Genomic DNA, 23,674 nt, shown 5'->3' with positions numbered 1-23,674 from the left:
AAGTAGAAAAGGATATGCCTTTTGTAGCATGGTAAGGTCTTTATGGCACAGGAGGATGTCATCCATGTAAAGGAGCAAAATTAAAGAGGGGAATTGTTCCCTCACTGGCAAAAGAGCTTCTTGCACATAAAGTTGGCACATTGTAGGACTATTGGACATTCCCTGTGGTAAGACCTTCCATTGATACCTCTTATCAGGTTCCATGTGATTAATAGAGGGGATGGTAAAGGCAAATCTGGGCCTATCCCTTGGACACAAAGGTATAGAAAAGAAACAATCTTTAATATCTATAATAATTAAATTCCAGCCACGTGGTAAGGCGGAAAGTACAGGGAGACCCCTCTGTACTGGGCCAAATAAGTTCATTTGCTCATTAATGGCTCTGAGGTCATGGAGCAGTCTCCACTTTCCTGACTTTTTCTTAATTACAAAAATTGGAGTATTCCAAGGTGAGGTAGAGGGTTCAATATGGCCTAGTTTTAATTGTTCCTCTACCAGTTGAATCACAGCTTCTAGTTTTTCAGAGGATAGGTGCCATTGAGGAACCCACACTGGGTCCCCTGTTTTCCATGGTATGGGTCGTGCTGCCCCAATGGCCGCTAAGGAAAACCCAGACCCTGTCTGTCTTGGTTTCCATTAGGTGAGATGGGCTCTATCCTTCCCTGTTCTTGATGTCCTAACCCTTTTCCTTCTTTATAACCCATCTTTGCCATGATATTTTTTGCTTTAGTTGAATACCCTCCCGATGGGGCGTTTTCATTGGACAAAATAAGGCCCAAATGCTGCATAATATCCCTTCCCCAGAGGTTAACCGGGAGTGGGAGCACATAAGGTATGAATTTCCCTTGCTGTCCTTCAGAGGATTCCCACGTCAAGGCAACGGAGCTTATAGTGGGACATGATTGATAACCTAGGCCCTGTAATGAATGAGATGACTCTGTGGTGGGCCATGCTTTGGGCCACCAATGTGTAGAAATTATACTTTTATCTGCTCCGGTATCAAGGATGCCTTCAAACTCTTTTCCGTTGATCTTAAGGCAGAGCTTAGGTCTATTATTCAAAGATACAACCAAATAGGCAGAATCATTTCCTGAGGAGCCCATTTTCTTTATCTCAGGTCCTGCAGATTTCTCCCTGGTATTATCAGGGAGGAGCAGCAGCTGAGCTATCCTATCTCCTTTACTAATAGAAAAAACGCCCTTAGGGCTTGAGCACAGGACCTGTATTTCAGGGGAATGTTGACAATCCATAACTCCAGGGTGGACTACTAAGCCCTGCAAGGTGAGTGAACCCCGGCCGAGAATAAGGCCCATGGTTCCCGGGGGCAAGGATGGTATAGGCTCCACTGGCACCGGCTGAATACTCATTTGAGGCATTAATAGGAAGTCGGAGGCGGCACGCAGGTCCACCCTTGTGGGTCTTCCTGGGTCGCCTCTCTGACTGCTTCCTGGGTCCTGACAAACCGGTTCCCATATCTTTGAGGGCCCTGGGACCGAGGGCCCGATGACCCGTTTTTTGGCACATAAGCTGATTGACTATCAGGTGGGGGAAGGACTCTGCCCTTTATATCCCTCACAGAGCGACACTGGTCAGCTCTATGATAACCCTTGCCACACTTAGAGCAAAGAGTGAGAGTCCCTCCCTGTTTATCTGGAGCTCTGCAATCTTTCTTAAAATGCCCAGGCTTTCCGCAGTTAAAACATGTCCTCTGATTATTTCTGCTCATGGAGCGGTTCTGAGATTGAAGGATGGCGGCCGCTAAGCCTGCATTGGTGAGAGGTCCCCCAAGCTCTCGACAGACCCTGAGCCAGTCTTGTAAGCCTTTGTTCTTTCTTGGGGCTATGGCCGCTCGGCACTCCTTTGTGGCTTGCTCATAGATTAGCTGTTCTACCAGAGGCGCGGCTTGCTCTGAATCTCCAAAAATACGCTCTGCTGCCTCTGTCATTCTGGCCACAAAATCTGAGAAGGATTCCTGAGGTCCCTGGACAACTTTTGTTAATTGACCAGTGGTTTCACCTGCTCGGGAGAGCGCCTTCCAGGCCCTAATAGCCGTGGAAGAGATCTGGGCATAAGCTCCCCAATGGTAGTTTGTTTGATCAGCAGAATAAGCTCCCTGACCCGTTAACAAGTCAAAAGTCCAATCTCTCTGCTCTGGAGTCAAAGCAGCTGCGTTTGCTCGGGCCTGCGCTTGTGCAGTTTCATGCCAAAGAGCTCTCCATTCCATATATTTGCCCATACTAGGGAGAGCGGCTTTTACAACCGTTTGCCAGTCAGCAGGAGTTAGTGCCATGCCGGCGAGCCTGTCTAACTGCACCAAGGTAAAATTAGCATTGGTTCCGTATTTACGGACCGACTCGGCAAGCTCTTTAATTTGTAAGTATTCTACCGGAGCGTGGACACGCCCACCCTCGGCTCCTTCAAAGACCGGAAATGCCTGTTGTATTTTCCTTTGTTCCTCTCTGGGAATGAATGAGTCTGCGCACTGCCTCTCTGCGCATTGCCTCTCTGCGCACTGCCTTTCTGCGCACTGCCTCTCTGCGCATTGCTGACGCACTACGCAGGGCGGGGGCTCCGCATAGGGCGGACCTTGAAGCCGACTGCCCTGAGGCCAATCAGCAAACTGGCCTTCGCCAGCCGCTTTTGGCTTCCTTAACTGATTAGCTAGCACTTTACCTGGCTGGTACCCTTTTTTCTCATAATGAGCTGCTTCTTCCTCCCAGTCTGTTTCTTCAGAGGAGAATTCATCATCTGATTCAGAGCTACCAAGAGCTGGCTCCCCGAGCCCATCCAGCGATGAGCACAGGCTCCTTTTCCTAGAGACCTCCGCTAATTGATCTTTCTTCTTTTCCCTTTTTCCTCTTTTTCTTCTAATCTCTCTCCAGGTATTCCTACCTAACCTTAACTTTTCCTCGGGTTCAAGACCCTTGGAAAGGCCTGTATACTTATTTTGTGTACCATATTTCCTCTTTGTTCCTACTCTCTCTCCCCACTTTACTTCTGATAGCTTGTCCTGAATTTCCTCTAGAATTTTCAGCCCTATCTTAATCACTTGATAACATGTGAAAAGGAACAAAAGGGCTTCTAACACTAGAAAAAATTCAAGGCCAAACATAACTTGTAAAGCCATTTTCCACTTTACTTCTGATAGACTGTCTTGAATTTCCTTAGAAAGTTCAAGGCCAGGCGTACCTCGTAAAGCTATACTTACGGGTTACCGCCGTTCCCCAGCTGAAAAGTTCTGAATTCATGCAGTTGAATCCTTCTTAACAGTCTGCTTTACGGGAACCTTTATTACCGCGACCCGCAGTTCTGGTTCTGGAATGAGGGATCTTCCTTGCACCAGTCCCGAGTTTTTTCTCGTCCCGGAATTCGGCACCAATTGTTATTAGACGCGTTCTCACGCCCGGCCAGGAAGAACACAGCAAACCAAAATCTTCTGCGGCAAAACTTTATTGCTTACATCTTCAGGAGCAAGAGTGTAAGAAGCAAGAGAGAGAGAAAACGAAACCCCGTCCCTATTAAGGAGAATTATCCTTCGCCTAGGACGTGTCACTCCCTGATTGGCTGCAGCCCATCGGCCGAGTTGACGTCACGGGGAAGGCAGAGCACATGGAGTGGAGAACCACCCTCGGCACATGCGCAGATTATTTGTTTACCACTTAGAACACAGCTGTCAGCGCCATCTTGTAACGGCGAATGTGGGCGCGGCTCCCAACAAGCATTCAATACATGATGGAGAAAAGAAGTTATTAAGTGAAGAAGAGTCCATCACTCACTCAATTCAAAAAAACTGTATTTGTTGTCATTTACATGCCAAAAGTCTATTTGGAGACAGAAAGAGAAAGTCAATCTCTCAACTCAAATGGCTTTCATTTTAAAAGCAAACAAAACCCCCAAAACAAAACAAACAAAAACTTAGCAAAGATCACTGCAATTCAGTCTAAAAAAATACTGGAATTGAAATTTATGCAAACTACAGTAAAATTCTGGAGAGACAGGTTTTTGTCGTAGAGTTGGGAAGACGATGAAGAAGGCTTCCAGATAGCAAAGACATTTCAGCTGCATCTTGTAAGATAGCAAAGAATGTTCCAGACATGCCCTGCTGAGCATGGCCATAAAGACTTTTAATCCTAGCACTTAGGAGATGGCAGCAGAAAGATAAGAGATGAGTCCAAGGCTAGTTTTGGGGAATAGGAGATTCTTTCTCTCAATAAAATAAAAATAATGAATAAAAGCAAGGGCCAAGCCAAGTGTGGTAGTGCAAGCTTGAAATGTCTGTATATGGGAGGTTGGGAATCATGATTTTCTGAACAGTCTGTACTACATACAGATGATGTAGACCACATGTCAAATGAAGAAGAAGCAGCGGGCTAGAGAGATGACTTCCTGGGTTAGGGAGCTTGGTGGACAATCATGGGTACTAGATCCTAGTGCCCATGTAGCTCATTAGGCATCCTACACACTCCTGTAACCCCAGATCTTAAGATGAGAGGAGACAGGAGGATTGATGAGTTTGTCTGTTTCCAACCTAACTGAGAAAACTTGAACCTCAGCTTCAGGGAGAGACCCTGCCTTAAAATACATACACAGGAATACATACCACCACCCCCTCCCACACCCCACACCCTGACACCACCTGGAAGGGAAAAGAATAAATACATCTCTTTTAAAAGATGAAGGAATAAAGGATGAAGAGTACATGGAAGATTGTTTTCAAAAGTGGTGAGAATTGGCTGAAGGACAAAAAAGACAAGCCTTAAAAACTTGGCAGGGGTCACGCTACAATAAGCATTGAAGACTCTACTGTCCTTCCATCCCACAGAACATAGGGGACTTGCTGTGGACTCTCAATAGCAGATTTATGTTCTATAAAAGTAACTCTCATGGTGAAGAGAAAATTGACAGAAGATATTTTCAGGCTAGAGCAGAGGTAGACTAGAAGGTCTTCAGCCCTGGAGAAGGTGTGAGTCTCATTTCTTTTGTTCTAAGATTTCTGAAGCATTTAAGGCTATAAGACATTTAAGTAGCCACAGTTTAAATAATAGCTTCTGAAGAAAAATGTCTTTAATTGTTCTAATTATACTTTCTCCTCCTGAGTCGCCAAAAGATGTGTGAGAAAAAGTCTTCCTGTGGTTCTTTCCACCATAAACAGACCTACTTCCTCGTGCATAGCGTTAATGCCTATAGCTTAGTAATAATGTTACCAAAAATTGCAAGGAGAACTCAGCTCACCAGGGAATTCCTAGAATATGAACCTAAACATTTAACTTATTTCAAGATCCCATCTGTGACAGGTATAATCATTCTCAGAAGAATATTTTTGCAACCCAGGGAGAAGATAATTCACTTTTTTTCATATTAGGGAGAGAGTAGGAGGACAGGGAAGCCGCTGACTCTCGGGGAGAAACATTCTTTCTTTAACAGCCCATTTTCTGATGTGTTTGGAATTAGACTAAATTGTGTTAGGTAGACTTTTTGAAAGCTGTCACTTTGAAAGGGCAAGCTGCCAAGTTCCTAGCCATAATATAACTTAAAAAAAAAAAAAAAAGAAGAAGTGGCTTCCCAGAGAGCTGTTCCATTTTGCTAGGAGCTGGGCTTGGGCAGGGAGATGTGAATTCATTTGCTGCTTGTGGTGAACGAGCCCTAAATGCTAAGAAGGCTCTCTCTATCTAAGTTATGTCTTGTTAGGTCAATAAGCAAAGTACAATCCGTCCACCAGCTAAACTGATGATTTCTGAGTGCCATACACTTGGGGAGGAGCATGACTAGGCAAGGGGGTACTAGAATGCCTTAGGCTATTTTTATACCTATGTCCATGTTTCTTGGTAACCAAATGTGTTCCTTGTTACAAGGATTCTGTTTCTGTCTTGCTTTGTGTTTGACTATCCATGAACAACCAGAGAAATGCCATCCATTTAGTGACATTGCAGACCTTACCTCCTTCCCCAACACTGACTTTCAGTGCTGGGATTTGGATGTAGTTTGTCCGCAAAGGTTCGTATGCTAAAACTTAGTCTCTGTGTGGTGAACTGAGAGGCAGGGCCTACTGAAAGGTCCTGATGTGTGTGAGTGGGGGGGGGGTGCCCTTGGAAGAGATTAAAGTCCTCCCTATGGGACCCCTGAGCTAGTTCTCACCAAAGTGGGTTTTTACAAAAGATAGAGCCTGGCCATAAATCACTCTCTGTAGGCCTGGTCATGAGATCTCTTTCTCTTTTGTCAAGCTTCTGCCTTTATGATGCTATGTGCCACACAGCATGAGGTGTTGTTCAGGTCCCTCAACAGAGACAGAATATGTGGCTTAAACTGTTAGCATCTAACTACCTTATTGCTCTTCTCTCCTTTCTTCTCTTTTCTCTCTCTTCTCTTCCCCTCTCTTCTCCTTCCCTCCCCTCTGTCTCCCCCTCTTCTTTCCCCCTCTTCTCTCTCCTCCCCAATCTCTCCTCCATCTCCCTGCTCCCCTTTCCTCTCCTCCCCTCTCTTCTCCCCTCTCCTCCCTTCTTCTTCCTCTCCTTTCCTCTCCATCTCCTTCCTCCCTTTTTGTCCTCTCCTTTCCTCATCTCTCCTTCCTCTCCTCCTTCCCCTTTCCTCTTCTCTTTCTCCTTCCCTCTTCTCTTCTTTTCTTTCCTTCCCTCCTCCTTGTCCTCCGTTCCTTCTTCCCTTTCTCTCTTCTCATCTCCTTCTTTTTCTTCACAAAAATCCAGTCTCAGTCATTTCTTACAGTAATGAGAAACAGATTAAAACACCTAGTGATTCCACTGAACCATTAGAAGCTTACTTTGAAGAGACAGGAACATGGCTGTCATTTTCTATTTCCAGAGAATAAGCCACCTGGTTTCATCTTTCCACGCACCTTATACATTTGACTGCCGTTTTGAACATGATTGCTTTAAACCCTTTACCTATCAGAGTGGCTTTTAATCTTCCACACCTCAGCCAAGTTTCACTTTTATGTCTTCACCCCCCCCCCCAAGTCTCATTTTTTTTTTAAATCAAATGTTTTTCTTCATTTAGATAGTTTGAGGAAGGAATCTGAAAAGATTAGATTTTTATTTAACTTTGCCCCGGTTTCTCCTCACTTAGAATGCAGCATTTTCTTATGAGTGTTCCTTTCCAAGGGCACTGGTTTATTAGGGTGACATTGTAATAAATTAAATAAACAAAAGCAATTGAAAAATATGATTTTTAAAATCTATGCTTAAAATGAGATATTCTCAAAAACAGTGCAATGGGTCAAATATATATACATATATATGTACACATCAAGTGTATTTGATGTACTTTGTGTTATGTACACACATATAGTTATTTCTGTATTATTATTTGGATTAAGTGGGTGCTATGACTCCTAGATCCTATCTACTATGTTCAAAAAAAACTATATGTTTATTTTCACTAAGAAAAAAAAAATCTGCAAACCATAAGGTAGGTAGGTAGGTAGGTAGGTAGGTAGGTAGGTAGGTGTGTGTGTGTGTGTGTGTGTGTGTGTGTGTGTGTGTGTGTCTGTCTGTCTGTCTGTCTGTCTGTCTGTCCCTTTGTCTCTCTCTGTTTTAGGCTTGTTACACTTAACATTTCACTAGCACCTTTACTTACTCTTCATTCCAAACAGCACGAAGACCTGCTGTTCTATTCCAATGTGAAACAAAAGTTCTCACATGGAGGCCTTGGACTCTGTAATCTCCAGTCTTCTCCAGCAATATGTGTGGCCCTTAAAATTGCTTGTCTTGAGAATAAACTGCCTGATACATGATATTAAAAGAACTGATATATTTTCTTCTAGAGTTGATAAAACAATTCATTTTAAAATGAAAAAAATCAAGACCAATTTAAATTTTTAGTGTGAGACTCATTTACATGGAAAGTGACAGGCCTGCTATGACTTTCTCCCACACTTCCCCAGACAAGAGTGATAAGATGTCCAAGGTATTGTCTTCTCCTCAAGGGGTTTCCAGTCCTGTATAAAGGTAAAATAAAGTTCTTAATGGTGGTCTACACTGTCTTATTAAGTGTTATTCTAACACTGGAGTAGGAAAAGACTTTTCTACCTGTAAATTCAGAACAAGAAAAGCAAATATGTATGAGAACATGAGGAATGTGTAAGGCCATGCCTAGGGTCAGGGCATGCTTCTTGATGTGTGCTTCTTGATGGGATCTCAGGGCTGCTCTTCCTGGGTGCCTGGGATGCTCTCCCAGACACTGATTTCTGAAGTTTAGAACCCCGGGACTGGCTAGATGTTAGGAGCTAATGTTACTGCTATTGACTTCTGCGTGATTAGCTTGTGCCAGTCACCCCAGATCCACCACTCCTTCCATATTCTCCCATTCCAACTACACTTTACAGATGAGGAAACTGAGGCCCAGGGAATGTATGCAGCTTGTCCAAGGTCATAAAGACAATGTGTGGCAGATATAAAGGGTCCTTACAGTTTGGCTCCAAATCCTGTGGTCTTCCCTATCATGCTATTAAAAGTAAAAAAAACAAAAAAAACAAAAAACAAAAAAAACAAACAAAAACAAAACAACAACAACAACAAAACAGTAGCTTAAAAATATCCAGTAATTCCTTTAAAAGATTTTGTTTTGAATTTCATATATGTATGTCTCTGTGTGTGCATGTGAGTTCACTGTCTATGGAGGCCAGAAGAAGGAATAACATCCCCTGAAGCTGGAAGTAAAGGTGGTTATGAGCTACCCAGTGTGGTGCATGAAATTGAATTTGGGTCCTCTGCAAGACAGAACATATTTTTCACTAATGAACTATATCCTCAGAACCTTCCATGACTGCCAACCCTGCATAATTACAAAGTAGTGAAGCAGCTCTCTAATATTATGCAAAATATTAATATCTAAAAAGAAATTTTGCCATGGCCACTTCAGAGCAGACACTACTGCCCATGCACAGTACCAGCATATAATCTGGACTGCCTTTGGTAAGGCCAGAGTCTTCCAAACCACCAAGCTTTCTGTCTTCCAGTATCAGCCAGTATCATTCAGGACTAGCTCTATACTATATAAGGGTCAACTGACCTTTCTCAGACTTCTTAGATGCTCACCAGGTTTTTTAGGCTGGGGTGTGAGGTAGAAAGTTAGGTGAATCCCCCTTTCTAGGCCATGACATAGAAATCTGGGTAAATTTTCATGTCTAGCTTTATTTTTCTGCATAGATAAAGCTGCTTGAAAAATCAAGGCATTTGAATTAATAAGCATTCTTTCTAGTAGTCTATCATAAGGGAGGAAAGGTAGTAATTATGCAGGCAAGTGTAGGGAGTACATTAGGACCTGTATATTCATTCCCTACAGCACAAATCTATTTTCCCCATACTTGAGATTTTTCTTTAATTTGTTTTTAGCACACAATGTAGACACTTTGAGCTAAGGGCAATCTGTGTACAATCTCTGTTCCAGCAGTGGCAGGTGATTGGCTCTAGCAGAAACTGATGCAGAGACATGAATCTTAAATATTTTCAAAGGTCATAAATCTGGGGTTGGGTAGGTTGGGAGGACCAGAGCAGATGTTTTGCAGGCTCTGGTCAGTCAACACAGACAGAGGAGGGAGGTGTACAGGGAGCGGCTAGCCCTCAGCACCAATTGCAACCCAGAATGAGAAACAGCTTTCTAATTGGACCTCAAGACTGACACCATCACAACCCTACTCCATTTTGTCCCCAGAAGCGGTTTAACAAGTTTATGCATGGACTTAACCATCATGCCAGTTTACCATTTTGAATTCTCACTGGATTCTCATTACAAAGTCTAAACCACTGGACATGGTCAACAAGACCTGAAAGAGCTTGGGCCTTGAGCTTTCATTCTGTTCCTCAACCCACTCCAGCCAGCCTATTGTCTTCCGGCTTCTTCTGTGATCACTCATACTCTTGCTTGAGTTACCCTCCTCTCTGTGCACTTGTTCCCAGCATTAACTATCAACTTGGCACAGCCTAGAATCACCTGAAAAGGGGGTCTCAACTGAGTATTTATCTTTACCAGATTAATCTTCAGGTATGTCTATAAGGATGGTCTTGATTGTCTTAACTGAGGAAGACCTAGTCCATTGTAGGAGTGTTATTTCCTAGGCAAGAGGTCCTTGGCTATATAAGAAAGCTAGCTACACGTGCGTTTGTGAGCAAGCTCCATGCTCTGTGCTTCAAGTTCTTATCCTGACTTCCTTCAATGATGGACTGTGACCTAGAAATGTAAGCCAAAGAAACCCATTTCTCCCCTAGATTGCTTTTGCTCAAAGTGTTTTATCCCAGCAATAGAAATGAAAATAGAACCCTATCTTTCTTCTGGGAAGGAGTTCTCCCACATCCCTTCCCAGAACCCTAAATTTCTCTTATCATTTATGCCCCTTTTGGCATTTACCATTGTGCTTACTTAGCTTGCAATTATGAGGCATTTGTCTAATGAATACTTGTTTTACTGCCTTGGGTGACAACACAAAACAATGTCCTGTAGAAATCTGACTATAGTGAACAGTAAGTGTACTGAATGCACACGTAAGGTCCAAAATGATTGTGAGAACACGGAGCAATGAGCCAACTCTACCATTGAATGTATTATGAATTCATGCAAGGCCTTAACAAAGGAGCTACAAAGAAGAAAAAGCAGTTACATAAGTAAATATAGCCAAGTAACTACATAGGTGAGAGATCTGTGGGTGTCTGTGTGAAATTGAATCCCCTATTGATAGAAATGACATCAGAGTGTGTTTTAAGGGTTTTGTTTCAGCAGATGCTTAATGTAAATCTATAGTAAGCTACCAGTGCCCAATGATGCCTTACCTGAAGAAACCAAAATATGCTTTTTTATTTTTATAAGATGTAGTGGACTCATTAGTAGTTTATTGGAAAACTGCAGTCAGAATAATGTATATAAGTTGAGGACAAACTTTTCCTGAGAGAAACTGACAAAATTAAATGTATTATGAAAAAAGGATTTAGAATACTCTGGGAATGACTCCTTAAAAAAGAGGTTAAAAGTTGGGATGGTTTTACTCAAGGGTTGTCTCGCGGTAATCTCTAAACTTCAGAGTAGCAGAGGGACATAGACTTGCTCTGGATCTGTGTGGTAGTCCAAACCAGTACTCATGGTCAGAAGCCAAGAACCATCCTCAGTTTAGACAGGGGCTCTGAAGAAGTAGTGTTCAAGAGTGGCAAAAGAATACTCAAAGTCAAATCATGGGTACAAGCTGACAGAGTGTGTTCTGCTCAAGACAGCTTTGGAGATCTCCGAAGAGTTCATTCATATATCTCAGCTCTTAGAGACCAAAGCCAAGTCTTTTATTTACATTCAGTCATTTACTTCAAGTTCTCTTTTGATTCTCCCACAAATCATCATTCCATGACCCCAGCTCCCTGATTCTTAGAAAAAGACATCAAGCACATTTTTTTTGCATTGCAAATGAATTCAGAGATCTGCCTGCCTTTGTAAAAACAGATAATAAGTTTAGCTGGAGCCGGGCGTGGTGACGCACACCTTTAATCCCAGCAGGCAGAGGCAGGCAGATTTCTGAGTTCGATGCCAGTCTGGTCTACAAAGTGAGTTCCAGGACAGCCAGGACTACACAGAGAAACCCTGTCTCAAAACAAAACAAAACAAAACAAAACAAAAACAATAACAACAAAAAATCAAAAACAAAAGTTTAGCTGTGTGGTATCCTGCCCTGAAATTACCATTCCCACCACACCTGGGCCTGGACCTAAACTCGCTCTGTCCCAGGCTGACCTTGAACCAGAATCTACCTGCATTTGTAAGCATAAACAATAAACTTAGCTGGGGGGGATCATGACCTGAGGTCACTACTCTCTAAATCTCTTTATCTTCTTCCTTAGTATCTTTCTGACAATCTGGTTTATAATACAGCTGCCTTTGTTCTCTTAGGTCCGTGAAGCTCCTTATACAACTCATATTGCATCCTTATATTTTGCATAGTTAAGCAATTATGTTTTTGAACTCATGTTTTCAGATTTCTTTCCCACAGCCTAAAGGACTGTCTTGAAGATCATAGCTAAGGACATAGATACACCCTTTTCTTCTAGATATATAATTATTTTTTAACAAACAAACCTCATATCCAGTAACTAGCAACACTCATGGAGGCCCACACCCTATTTGGTCTGTTCTAGGGATGGGAACCATGTCACACCATTCCTTCCATGACCATGCAGGACTTAGCAGTCAGAAAATCCACAGAGAAGCATATACTATCTTGAAAATAGTAGAGTTGTATAAGAACAGACTATATGTCACGAGGTAAAGGTGCTCTGTTCACTCAGAGACCAGAATCCATGCAGAGATGGCTTAGCCATATCTAGAAGATCTACCAAATGGTCAAGAAGGTGCCTTTGCTTCCGAGATTCAGTGAAGTTGTAGTATTGAGGGCTTTCCTTCCACTGCGGTACATGAACAGAGAGCTGTTGAAACCATTCTGAGATTTTGTTTTAATATGATGATTAAAAAAGTCACTATGCTAAGAAAAAAGAGCAGAAGAGTTGATTCATAAAGTCATTTTGGAGAGAGTTTTCCATCTTAGGGGGTGTGTGTGTGTACTCATGTATAAGAGAAACAGAGACACAGAGAGAAACAAAGACAAGAGAGAGGTTTGTGTGTGTGTGTGTGTGTGTGTGTGTGTGTGTGTGCATGTATGTGCGTACACACTAGTGCATGTGTATGTGGAGGTGAGAGGTCAACATCGAGCATCCTCTTGAACCATTACTTTTTGAGACAGGGTCTCTCACTGAGCCAGGCCAGAAAGCCAGCAAATCCCAGGGAACTGCCCACGTCCACAGTTGTCAATTCCCAACTCTTCCTTAAGTTGCTTTAACATTGGAATTGTGACTTTAATAAAACCATAGAAGTTAGAAGAAAAGGCAGCATGGAAAGAGGCTCTAAAATTATATATCTGCAGCTTCCAGTTTAAAGGAAAAGTTCTCTTCAGGGCCTCCCGTATGTTGACAAGTCTTTGAGATGAGACAAAAGTAGAATCATCTCTTGCACTTTGCCTATCTAGTACCAGAGTCAGAGGAACCCGTGAAGTACTCCACCATGATGGACAGGCTCCAGCAGAATTCATGGCCTGTGAACCAGCGTAGGTTAGTGGTCCCACTCTGTGCCAGGTATAGCACCAGACTCACCCACTATAACTATAATCTTCCTAGAAAATTTCTGGGTACCAATATCCTCATTTGAAAGGAGGAGAGAACTCAAATCTGGAAGGAAAATTATCAAATACAAGAAATTTGGGGCTTGAATTTCAACTTGGTTTTACCTGAGCTTTTGCTTTATCAAAAGTGTTTCAGAGACTGTTGAACTTAAGAGTTTAAGGGAATCTTAATGTGCCCAACGTTTTTTGTTGTTGTTTTTTGTTTGTTTGTTTTTGCTTTTCTCTGCAAGGGAAAAATGGAGCCTAAGGGGACTGGGAATCCTATTTAGAATTCCTGTGTAAAGAAAAGGGGTTTGGGGAGTTTTGCAAGGAGATGTCTACACGTCTTCAAGGCTCACAGTTGTCCTTCCTGAATGCATCAAGTACCCAGGCAGCTGGAAAAATGAGGCCAGGCTACCTGACTCAACTTTCCCTACATGGAACTCCAAGCATATGCACAGAAACCAATCCCCTAGTCACTCTCCTAAACTACATCATAGACCTTCCTCTGTGTGATCATATGCAGGAGGGGATGAAGAAAGGCACGAGAGGAGCTCACCTTTCTCCAGGGCTAGTATGTGTTAGACAATCTGTAAGTTCATGTCATTCATAGAATCTCATGTCACTATCATATATGTAAGCCTCTGGGTATTGTTGTTAACCTAACACATGATTCTGTAAAATAAGTGAATATATGCAATATATGCAACACTATATGAGTAGAAAACATAATTGATGTGTATATTCCTGACTCCAAAAGACAGGGAAAACTTGGAAATTTTAGCATTAAAAAGACCAGAGTCTGACACCTAGATGGCTCATTTAGGAGCCAAGGATGTGTAAATCTGATTCTGCCTATGCCAGTGGATGTGGTCACATGGTGTCACACAGAAATGCTGCCTCCCTTTCTAGAGCATGATCCTCTTCCCCTCTCCCTGCCTTTGAGCATCAGATCTACTTTTAGAATTACAGTAGGAGGACATTTGACCCTTCCCGGGGTAGGAGGGAAGTTTGGATTAATGGCTGGCTTTGTCCCTTTGAGGCTTTGTCAGATGTGATCTCTTGTTTTGGAAAAATGGGAAAATTGAAGTGGCAGTCTCACATAGGGAGGGACAGTCGCAACAGGAAGAGCCCGACTTAACAATACCCAGCATGAGACAGAGAATCTGAACACTTGAACTCTGACCCCTGCCTCTCTGTGGCTAGATCTTTAAACTAGGCACCCTTCTCTCCCAAAATGAGGATCCTGTGCTCTGAAAAGAACTCACAGGTGGGGCGAGGTTTTAAAAGAATCTTTCTTCCAATGCAAGAGGCTTATTCTCGAATGTGCTGCCCCCTCCCCTCCCTTGCAGTTTCAAGCAGTTTCATGAGCTGGGTTTTTGAGTATGTGTTTAGGTCCAACATATTTAATGGCTTTCTTACTTTGCTTTCTGTGTGGACAGATTACCTGAATGTCACAGCTGTTCACCTGTTCAAGGAGAGATGGGACAGTAACAAGATTGATCACCACACAGACAAATATGACAACAATAAGTTGATTGTCCGCAGAGGGCAGACCTTCTACATCCAGATTGACTTCAACCGTCCCTATGACCCCAGGAAGGATCTCTTCAGAGTGGAATATGTCATTGGTGAGTGCTGCCTGCCTTAGCCATGATGCTAGGGGTCACAGCGCAGAGACGTGGGCACTGGCTCAATTTTTCTCTTTCCTTGCACCATATTTAAGACTGGTTGGAGGAGTGGTTAAATTGGCCAAACACTAATAATTTGAAAATCTAGCATAGAAGTGTGTTTGGTTAAAAAAAAAAGAAGAAGAAAGAAAAATTATTTAACTGAGTGTTTTGCTTTTCTCAAATGGTTTCGCATCTTACCATTGTGATTTAGTTGGTGTCATAGGCTGGGAGCATTTGCGAACCTCAGCATCTGATCTCCATATATGAAACCCCAAAGTGAGTTCTGCATGAAAGCAGCATCCAACAGTCCACAAGAAGAGCATGAAGCAGGAAAACCCACTGACCACTTTGTACTCCTCATGACTGATGGTGTACATCTCCAAGGTTCTGGAAAGGACCATTTCGCTTTAGCTTTGTTTGTCCCATTGATTCTCAAATTAATTTGGTCTTGTTTCCCTTTTACAAAGTCACTATTACATGACATATTTTAACAGACATTCAATATCCACTTATGGATATTGAAGAAATACAGGTACAAAAAAGGAAGGGTGGCTTGAAGTAAGGAAATAAATCCACACACTCATGCGAGCTGAGGAGAAAGCCAGGCAATCATATTGATAATGGCTGAAATAATCAGACTAATAATCAGCTGGCCTTTGCAGAAAGATTTGCCCCCAAACAGCAGCTTAAGAGAGAGTCTAATACTACAGTTATAAACAGAAATAAGACAGAAATACCTTCTATTACTGTTTGTTTACTAAACAGCCCAAAGAAAGCATTGCTGTATGGTGTGCAGGAAAAAAAAATGCAAGAGAGATATCTTCTATAAACAATGGGGAAAGAAAGCTAAAACTGTATAATTTTGATGCTGTTATGAGCATATATTCAGAAAACAGCAAGGTAAAAGGAAAGAAGGGATAGTGCTAAAAGTTCTTAAGCTGGCTAGACAGAGATGAATATTTGAAAATCACACCCTTTAATCCACCAGCCTTAAGCATTTAGAAATAAGAAGTGTTTCCTATAATGGTAACTGCAATTTTGGAAGATCAAACTAAATCTAAAAAAATATGATACAATTCTATATATGTGACATAAATACCATGAAAAATCAATGAAAAAGCCAAACATATTCTTTTTTTATTAGTTATTTTCTTCATTTACATTTCAAATGCTATCCCAAAAAGTCCCCTATATCCTCCCCCTCCCCCCCCCCCCCCGCCTGGCTCTCCTACCCACTCACTCCCACTTCTTGGCCCTGGCGTTCCCCTGTACTGGGGCATATAAAGGCCAAACATATTCTTGAATGAGAAGTTTCAGTATGCTTCCAACAATCTTCCAAGATGTTGGTCAAAAGTTGCAACACCCCAGCTAAACTAAAGTAACTTGTAATTACTTTATGTAATCCAACTATATAACTTGGTAATGGTAATGAATTATCGGCTTTGGACTGCTATGCTGTAAAGAGACCTTTTGTTTTGATTTGGTGTTTTCAGATAGGTTCTTACTATATACTCTTGCTACGGTTTATTTGGGCTGCTCTTGAGATAAAACATGCATGAAGGAATACAGGAGTCAGTGATGGGCAGAGGGAAGAGTTAAATAACAAGGTCACAGAGGCTCAGTGGCCTCCAAACTGTGTAGCTGGACTAGGATCTGCAGAGCTGCCCCATTGTAAGGAAGGGTGTGAGACCTTCTTCCCTGGTTCTCGATTGCCCATAAGGAATAGCTGTGACATTAACACTGTAAGTTTCCTGTGTTGGTCAGCAAGGCTCTAAGAGTGGGTCAGCTATGGAGAGCTGTCAGCCACTACACCCTCATAAAAACAGAGAGGTCTGGGCAGTATACCATGCTATCTACTAATGAGAGCTGACATCTTCAAACAAAAGAGAAACAGTATTGACTTTATTTCTTCAGTATAAAAGGAGAAAATGCATAGCTCATCCTACTTTTAAGATTAAATCCTGTATATAACCAAACTAACATGTATTTGAAACCCTGCTTAGCCTCTTTCTATTTTTTAGCATTAAATGCTGTTCCATTGTAGCCCTTATGAGAATTATTACATTAGTCTATTTTCTGATTCCAAATTTACCATCAATATAAGAAAAGAAAGCAACAGAATTCAACTTTCTACTGTTTAGTAGTTGAGAAATCACTCACATGCAAAGGAGACAATTAAAGAACCAGGGATTGGGGGATTTGTCTCCTGTTCTTTTCCTAATTCCTGTCATTTGAAATGTCACAGGGCCATTGCAGCAATAGCGCTAAGACTGGGATAGGCTGGAATCTCTCCAGCCCTTATCATTTTTCATCTGGAAGGAGAACATCTCTTCTTTTAGAAGGCTTAGGGGCTGGTGAGAAGGCTCAGCACGCATAGACACTTACTGCCAAGTCTGGTGAGCCGAGTAGATATTCAGACTTCACATGGTGGAAGGAGATTAAGTGGCTCTCATAGGCTGCCCTCCCCACACAAAACTACATGTGGAAAATGCTTAAAGTATTTTTAAAAAAAATGATAAGGGCTGATGAATTGGCTCAGAGTGTTTCCCCCATAGATGACCTAGTTCAACTCCAGCTCCCATCTCAGTAGACTCACCACCACCACATGTAACTCCAGCTCGAGGGAATCTTCTGCCCTCTTCTGGCCTCTGAACCCACCTTCACTCCTGTTCACAAGCACACACAAGTGCACATAATTAAAACTAAAATTAATCTTACAAAAATAGAGGGTTATGCGCAATCAAATATATCAACAATGTTAGCTGAAGTACTCATTTTTAAAGAGCATACTTACTAGTTGCAGAATGTTAATACTACATTAAAATTATACACACACACACATACACACACAGCTTCCATTCCACAGCTGTATTTTTTGTAATTGTTTCCTTCTGCTTCTCTGGGGTTTTTGTCTACAGCGCAACAGGTCAATACTAGGGAGTGTCCCTTTGTTGCTATCCTTAGATCCTAGCTCATGGGTCTTATTTAGAAGTTGTTCTGCTTTCTAATTTCCTTTCTTCTCCCTCCCTCCCTCCCTCCCTCTCTCCCTTCCTCCCTCCCTCCCTCCCTCCCTCCCTCCCTCCCTCCCTCCCTCCCTCTCTCCCTTCCTTCCTTCCTTCCTTCCTTCCTTCCTTCCTTCCTTCCTTCCTTCCTTCACTCTCGTCTCTCTTCCATCTCCTCCTACTTTCTTCCTTCCTTATTTAAATATACATTTAATATTTAAGCGATTCCTTCTAAAATATTTAAACAAGATGTGTCCAAGCCCGGCGGTGGTGGCACACACCTTTAATCCCAGCACTTCAGAGGCAGAGGCGGGCGGATTTCTGAGTGCGAGGCCAACCTGGTCTACAAAGTGAGTTCCAGGACAGCCAGGGCTACACAGAGAAACCCTGCCTCGAAAAACCAAAAAAACAAAACAAAACAAAACAAAACAAAAAAAAACAAAAACAACAACAACAACAACAACAAAAACCAAACCAACCAACCAACCAACCAAAAAAAAAAAAAAACAACAACAACACAACCAAGATGGTCCCAGATGAGCCTACTTGCATTTGGGTTTTCCAAGGAGAAGGTGTCCAGGAGAGTGCACGGGAGAGTTTGGGCATTTCCTCTGCCAGGGTTTTGCAAGTTTGTATTTGAGAACTGCATTCATTAGCTGTTTGCAGATACAGCCAGATGCAGCATTAGGTGGGAGGTGTTAACGAATTTGAAGAGGTGAGTGTCTCTCTCTCTCTCTCTCTCTCTCTCTCTCTCTCTCTCTCTCTCTCTCTCTCTCTCTCCTCTCTCTCTCTCTCTCTCCACCTCAGCCTGCTGGAACAGGGTGTTAAGTGTGGCTTTGCCAACCTGTGGTTGCAGCTGCTACTTGAGAGCAGCTGGTGGTGTTAATTTGCTGTTACTTTAACATGCCTCCCCCTTCTTCATATCTAGTTGAGAAAGAAAACTGCATCCTTTTTAAAAAATCACTACTATAACACATATTAATTGCACAAAGGAATAGGTTCTGTTTTGATAGTGCCACACACGTATATACTGTGACACAGTCACTCTCCTCTGCTAGCCCGACTCTTCCCTTCAGCCCCCTTCCATTCTACTTTCAAGTCATTTTGTTGTTGTTGTTTCCATATATGATAGACAACATGACACTTATTTTTCTATATGTAGCTTATTTTTATCATGGTGTTCTTTAGCCCCACCAGTTTTCCTGCATGTTACCTGATTCTGTGTATCTTTAGAGCTGAACAATACACACACACACACACACACACACACACACACACACACACACACACTTTTTTTTTTTAAATCAAGTCTTCTGTAGTAGGCACCTTGGTCTAACTTCAATCTTAGCTCTAGTAAATAGCATTGCAGCACATGTGGATATGCAAATTTTCCTATGGTGCCCTGAAGTGGATTCCTTCAGGTATGTTCCTGGGAGTGAGATAGCCAGGTCATAAACCTACTCTAGTTTTAAGTTTTTGTGGAACCTGCCAACACTTTCTGCATGGGGTGTGCTAATCTGAACCCAATAGCCATGCGTTCCTTTCCTCATATCCTGCCCAGTATCTGCTGTTGTTTTTCTTTGGTTTTGTTTTGGTGATAAGTATTTGGGCTGAGATGACAAAGTTACTCCAAGGCAAGAGCCCTTATTTGTGTCTTCACCAGCTCTCCTGACACAGGAGAGGACACTTACACAGCCCTCTGGAGTAATGCTCTGATCCACGAGAAATGTCCTCCTCCCTGGGTTCAATCACAGAGTCCCAGAGAGTTGAGGCCATGACTTCAGAGCCTCTCTTGCCTTTTCCTTGGTCTCATCATGGCCCCTACAGCCCCATGGGTTTTACTTCGTTTTCTGCTGAAAGAAAAGTGCGGAGAAAGACATTAGCAAGATCAGAGCCTCTTACCCAAAAAAACAAACAAACAAAAGCCAAACAAACAAAAAACAAAACAAACATACAAAACAAAAACAAAAACCAAGCATTTCCTAGAAGCTTCCAAGAAAGCATTTGTGCCTTTTTCGGAGAGTGATTGTGTGAACAACATGTCTTTCCCTGGTTATATCAGTCACTCTTACATTGCTGCCACCAAACACCCAAGAAGACACTTACGGGGGGGGGGGGGAATTGTCTTCTGATCCACGATTAAGAGATTTTGTTCAGGCCCCTTGTCTCTGCCAACTTTGAGCCCATGATAGAATAGAATGTGTGGAGGAGGTGGTAGTTCAATTCACCTATTGTAAATGGCAAGCAGAGAGACAAGAAGGGACAGAGAACCAGGTATAACCTTTGAAGGTAGATTCCTATCTAGTGCTCTACTCCATCCAATTAGAACCCACCCCCTCAACTTTCCAGAACCTTCCAAAATCATACCACGACCTAGAGACCAAGGAATCAATACATGAGCCTGTGGGGATATTGCAGACTCAAGCCATAACACCAGGTGTCTTCAGAGTAGGGTCATGGGAAGGCTAAGACTGGATGTAATGTTGGCTGGGTTCCTTTCCATCTCTGTCATCCTGTGAACACAGAGGGGCAGCCCTTCATGATAGTATCACTAAGTTAAGTCGTTTGTGACTGAAGCCATCAAGTACCCAGGCCTAGTTCAAGTGAAGACATACTATGTATACCTTTAACCTTACAATACACCAATATATTGTCATCAACATTTTAATGTCTATTTCTCTCATTTCTTGAGTAGCATTTACAAAGAGTCAGCAGGGTATTGGGTTCTGAGATAGGAATGACACAGAGAAGTCTCATTCATGATGTTTTGCTCCAGCATACATCATGTGGGTGTAGAGCATCAAAACCAAAGGAGAGATGCTCAGGAGAAACAGAGGGTGAGAGCCTGGGTGAGGGCAACAATTATAGAAACAAAGAAGTTTGTTTCTGCATTCTGGGATTCAAGAACAATTGAGGAGGCAAAGTGAATAAGATGAGTGTGAGGTAAGAGAAAGGATGAGTCAAGTGTATCTGCCATGTTCTCGCTGTGATGACAGAGAAGCAGGAGAGAAACGTGTGTATGTGTGAAGGGATGACAAAGGCAGTGCTTCCCATTGGTGACTCACTGGCATGAGGCACTTCAGCACAGGCTGGTGCCTATTTCCTACATACTCCTTCCTTTCTGGACATTGCACTATAGCCACCACTTTTCAGATGACATCAAGATTGAAATGATTAAATGAACATGCCTAGATGAACCTGAACACTATGGAGGCTGCTCTTTGGAGTTTTTGAGTGACTTTCATAGCTACGTGTTCAAAGACAGTCTGAAGGTGGAGTGTAAGGGTGGCATTTCAGTTGGGTAAAAGGAAATTTGGATACACATCTGGATAGAAAAGTTCACTCAGCAAAAGTCAAGAGTAAGCGGGAGAGAGGGACTCAAACCTTGAGGGGGAACAACTTTAAAGGAAGATGCCAGAAACCGGAGTCCTTGAGGGGGAAACAAAGGCCAAATAATCTGAGAAGCAGGAGGAAACCACACACTAAGACAGAGAGTTAACCCTGGCGTTCCCCTGTACTGGGGCATATAAAGTTTGCGTGTCCAATGGGCCTCTCTTTCCAGTGATGGCCGACTAGGCCATCTTTTGATACATATGCAGCTAGAGTCAAGAGCTCCAGGGTACTGGTTAGTTCATAATGTTGATCCACCTATAGGGTTGCAGATCCCTTTAGCTCCTTGGGTGCTTTCTCTAGCTCCTCCATTGGGAGCCCTGTGATCCATCCATTAGCTGACTGTGAGCATCCACTTCTGTGTTTGCTAGGCCCCGGCATAGTCTCACAAGAGACAGCTACATCTGGGTCCTTTCGATAAAATCTTGCTAGTGTATGCAATGGTGTCAGCGTTTGGATGCTGATTATGGGGTGGATCCCTGGATATGGCAGTCTCTACATGGTCCATCCTTTCATCTCAGCTCCAAACTTTGTCTCTGTAACTCCTTCCATGGGTGTTTTGTTCCCAATTCTAAGGAGGGGCATAGTGTCCACACTTCAGTCTTCATTCTTCTTGAGTTTCATGTGTTTAGCAAATTGTATCTTATATCTTGGGACTCCTAGGTTTGGGGATAATATCCACTTATCAGTGAGTACATATTGTGTGAGTTCCTTTGTGAATGTGTTACCTCACTCAGGATGATGCCCTCCAGGTCCATCCATTTGCCTAGGAATTTCATAAATTCATTCTTTTTAATAGCTGAATAGTACTCCATTGTGTAGATGTACCACATTTTCTGTATCCATTCCTCTGTTGAGGGGCATCTGGGTTCCTTCCAGCTTCTGGCTATTATAAATAAGGCTGCTATGAACATAGTGGAGCATGTGTCCTTCTTACCAGTTGGGGCATCTTCTGGATATATGCCCAGGAGAGGTATTGCTGGATCCTCCGGTAGTACTATGTCCAATTTTCTGAGGAACCGCCAGACTGATTTCCAGAGTGGTTGTACAAGCCTGCAATCCCACCAACAATGGAGGAGTGTTCCTCTTTTTCCACATCCACGCCAGCATCTGTTGTCACCTGAATTTTTGATCTTAGCCATTCTGACTGGTGTGAGGTGGAATCTCAGGGTTGTTTTGATTTGCATTTCCCTGATGATTAAGGATGTTGAACATTTTTTCAGGTGCTTCTCTGCCATTCGGTATTCCTCAGGTGAGAATTCTTTGTTCAGAAGTGGGGGTGGGTGGGTATGGGGGACTTTTGGTATAGCATTGGAAATGTAAATGAGCTAAATACCTAATAAAAAATGGAAAAAAAAAGACAGAGAGTTAAGTGCCTTAAGGGGACAAGAGTGACCAATGTCATAGATGTGAGAAGGATCTAAGTCCCGGAAGTGCCTGTTGACCTCCAAAGGCTTTGGCTGACTTGGAGTCATGAACACAGTGTGAGGCAACCTCATCGATACATAAAGCAACCACACTCTAGCTAACTATCCCTGCATCCTGTGGGCACGAAAGATTCTGTGCTCTACTCATCCCTCTCTCCTGGCAATGGTCTATGCTTCTCCTGCAGGGACCCAAAGCTTCTCTGACTCCTTGAGCCTGTTCCCTGACTCCCCCCTCTGCCTGCTGCATCCAAGCCCCTCCTCATCCCGAAACAAATACCAAACCAAAACTCCCTCCGTCTAGCCTGTGTCTCTAGTTACCATTAAGACTTCACTTTCCTGCTTTCGACCCATCACACCTCACACCTCAGCTGCTACTTTCAGATCATTACAGTTGCTTACTTTACATTTTACAGTATTAAAATTCAGTACCCAAGGCTAGGTGAAAAGGGGAGTTATTTAGACCACTATTTTGGATGTCTAACATCAGGCTGATTGATCAGCATCTGGTGAGGGATCTATTCACTGTAACCCATCATTAGAGGATGGCATCATGGAGAGAGCGTATACAAGAGGGAGAGGTCTCTGGGACGAAAGCTAAAGACTGGCAAGGATCAGTCTCGTCATTTTGTCCTTCCAAGGCCAAGTCCTCAAAAAAGTAATCATCTTCATGATTCCACGTCACCCTGACACATCACACTGGGAACTAAGCTTCCAGCCCACTCTTTGGGGAACACATTAATACCTCATTCGAACCATTAAAGTCAGAAAGCTAAATCTTTTAGTGTTTTTCCTTTTTTTTTTCATCATTCAAAAATTCCAGATAAAATTATCACATCGATGTGTGCTTTTCACACATATAACATGGCTTCCCCGCAGAGAAATTTCCTGCCCCACATCTCACAGAGGAATAAGTCAGAGACCATGTTGTGTCTACACTTTATGCTTCATTTCCTGAAAAGGGGCTATTTCGGCATCTCGAAGGAGCACTTCTGTGGGGTGTCATTTCAAATCTTTGCCCCCCTGTGAGTTTCTGCACTGACAACG

The 23,674-nt window shown here is 42.7% G+C and overlaps 1 protein-coding gene across 2 annotated transcripts in view; it reads left to right on the top strand.

Annotated features, from left to right (window-relative positions):
• F13a1 (coagulation factor XIII, A1 subunit) overlaps nucleotides 1-23,674 on the top strand; it is a 183,067-nt gene that overhangs the window by 9,805 nt on the left and 149,588 nt on the right. For both annotated transcript variants that reach the window (NM_001166391.1, NM_028784.3), the window contains 1 exon segment: nucleotides 14,581-14,769. In NM_001166391.1, coding sequence (NP_001159863.1) covers nucleotides 14,581-14,769 — 189 coding nt within the window.

The sequence above is a fragment of the Mus musculus genome, chromosome 13, assembly GCF_000001635.26.
Source record: "Mus musculus strain C57BL/6J chromosome 13, GRCm38.p6 C57BL/6J".
Lineage (NCBI taxonomy): Eukaryota > Metazoa > Chordata > Mammalia > Rodentia > Muridae > Mus > Mus musculus.
This window is presented reverse-complemented; position numbering and strand designations above follow the sequence as displayed.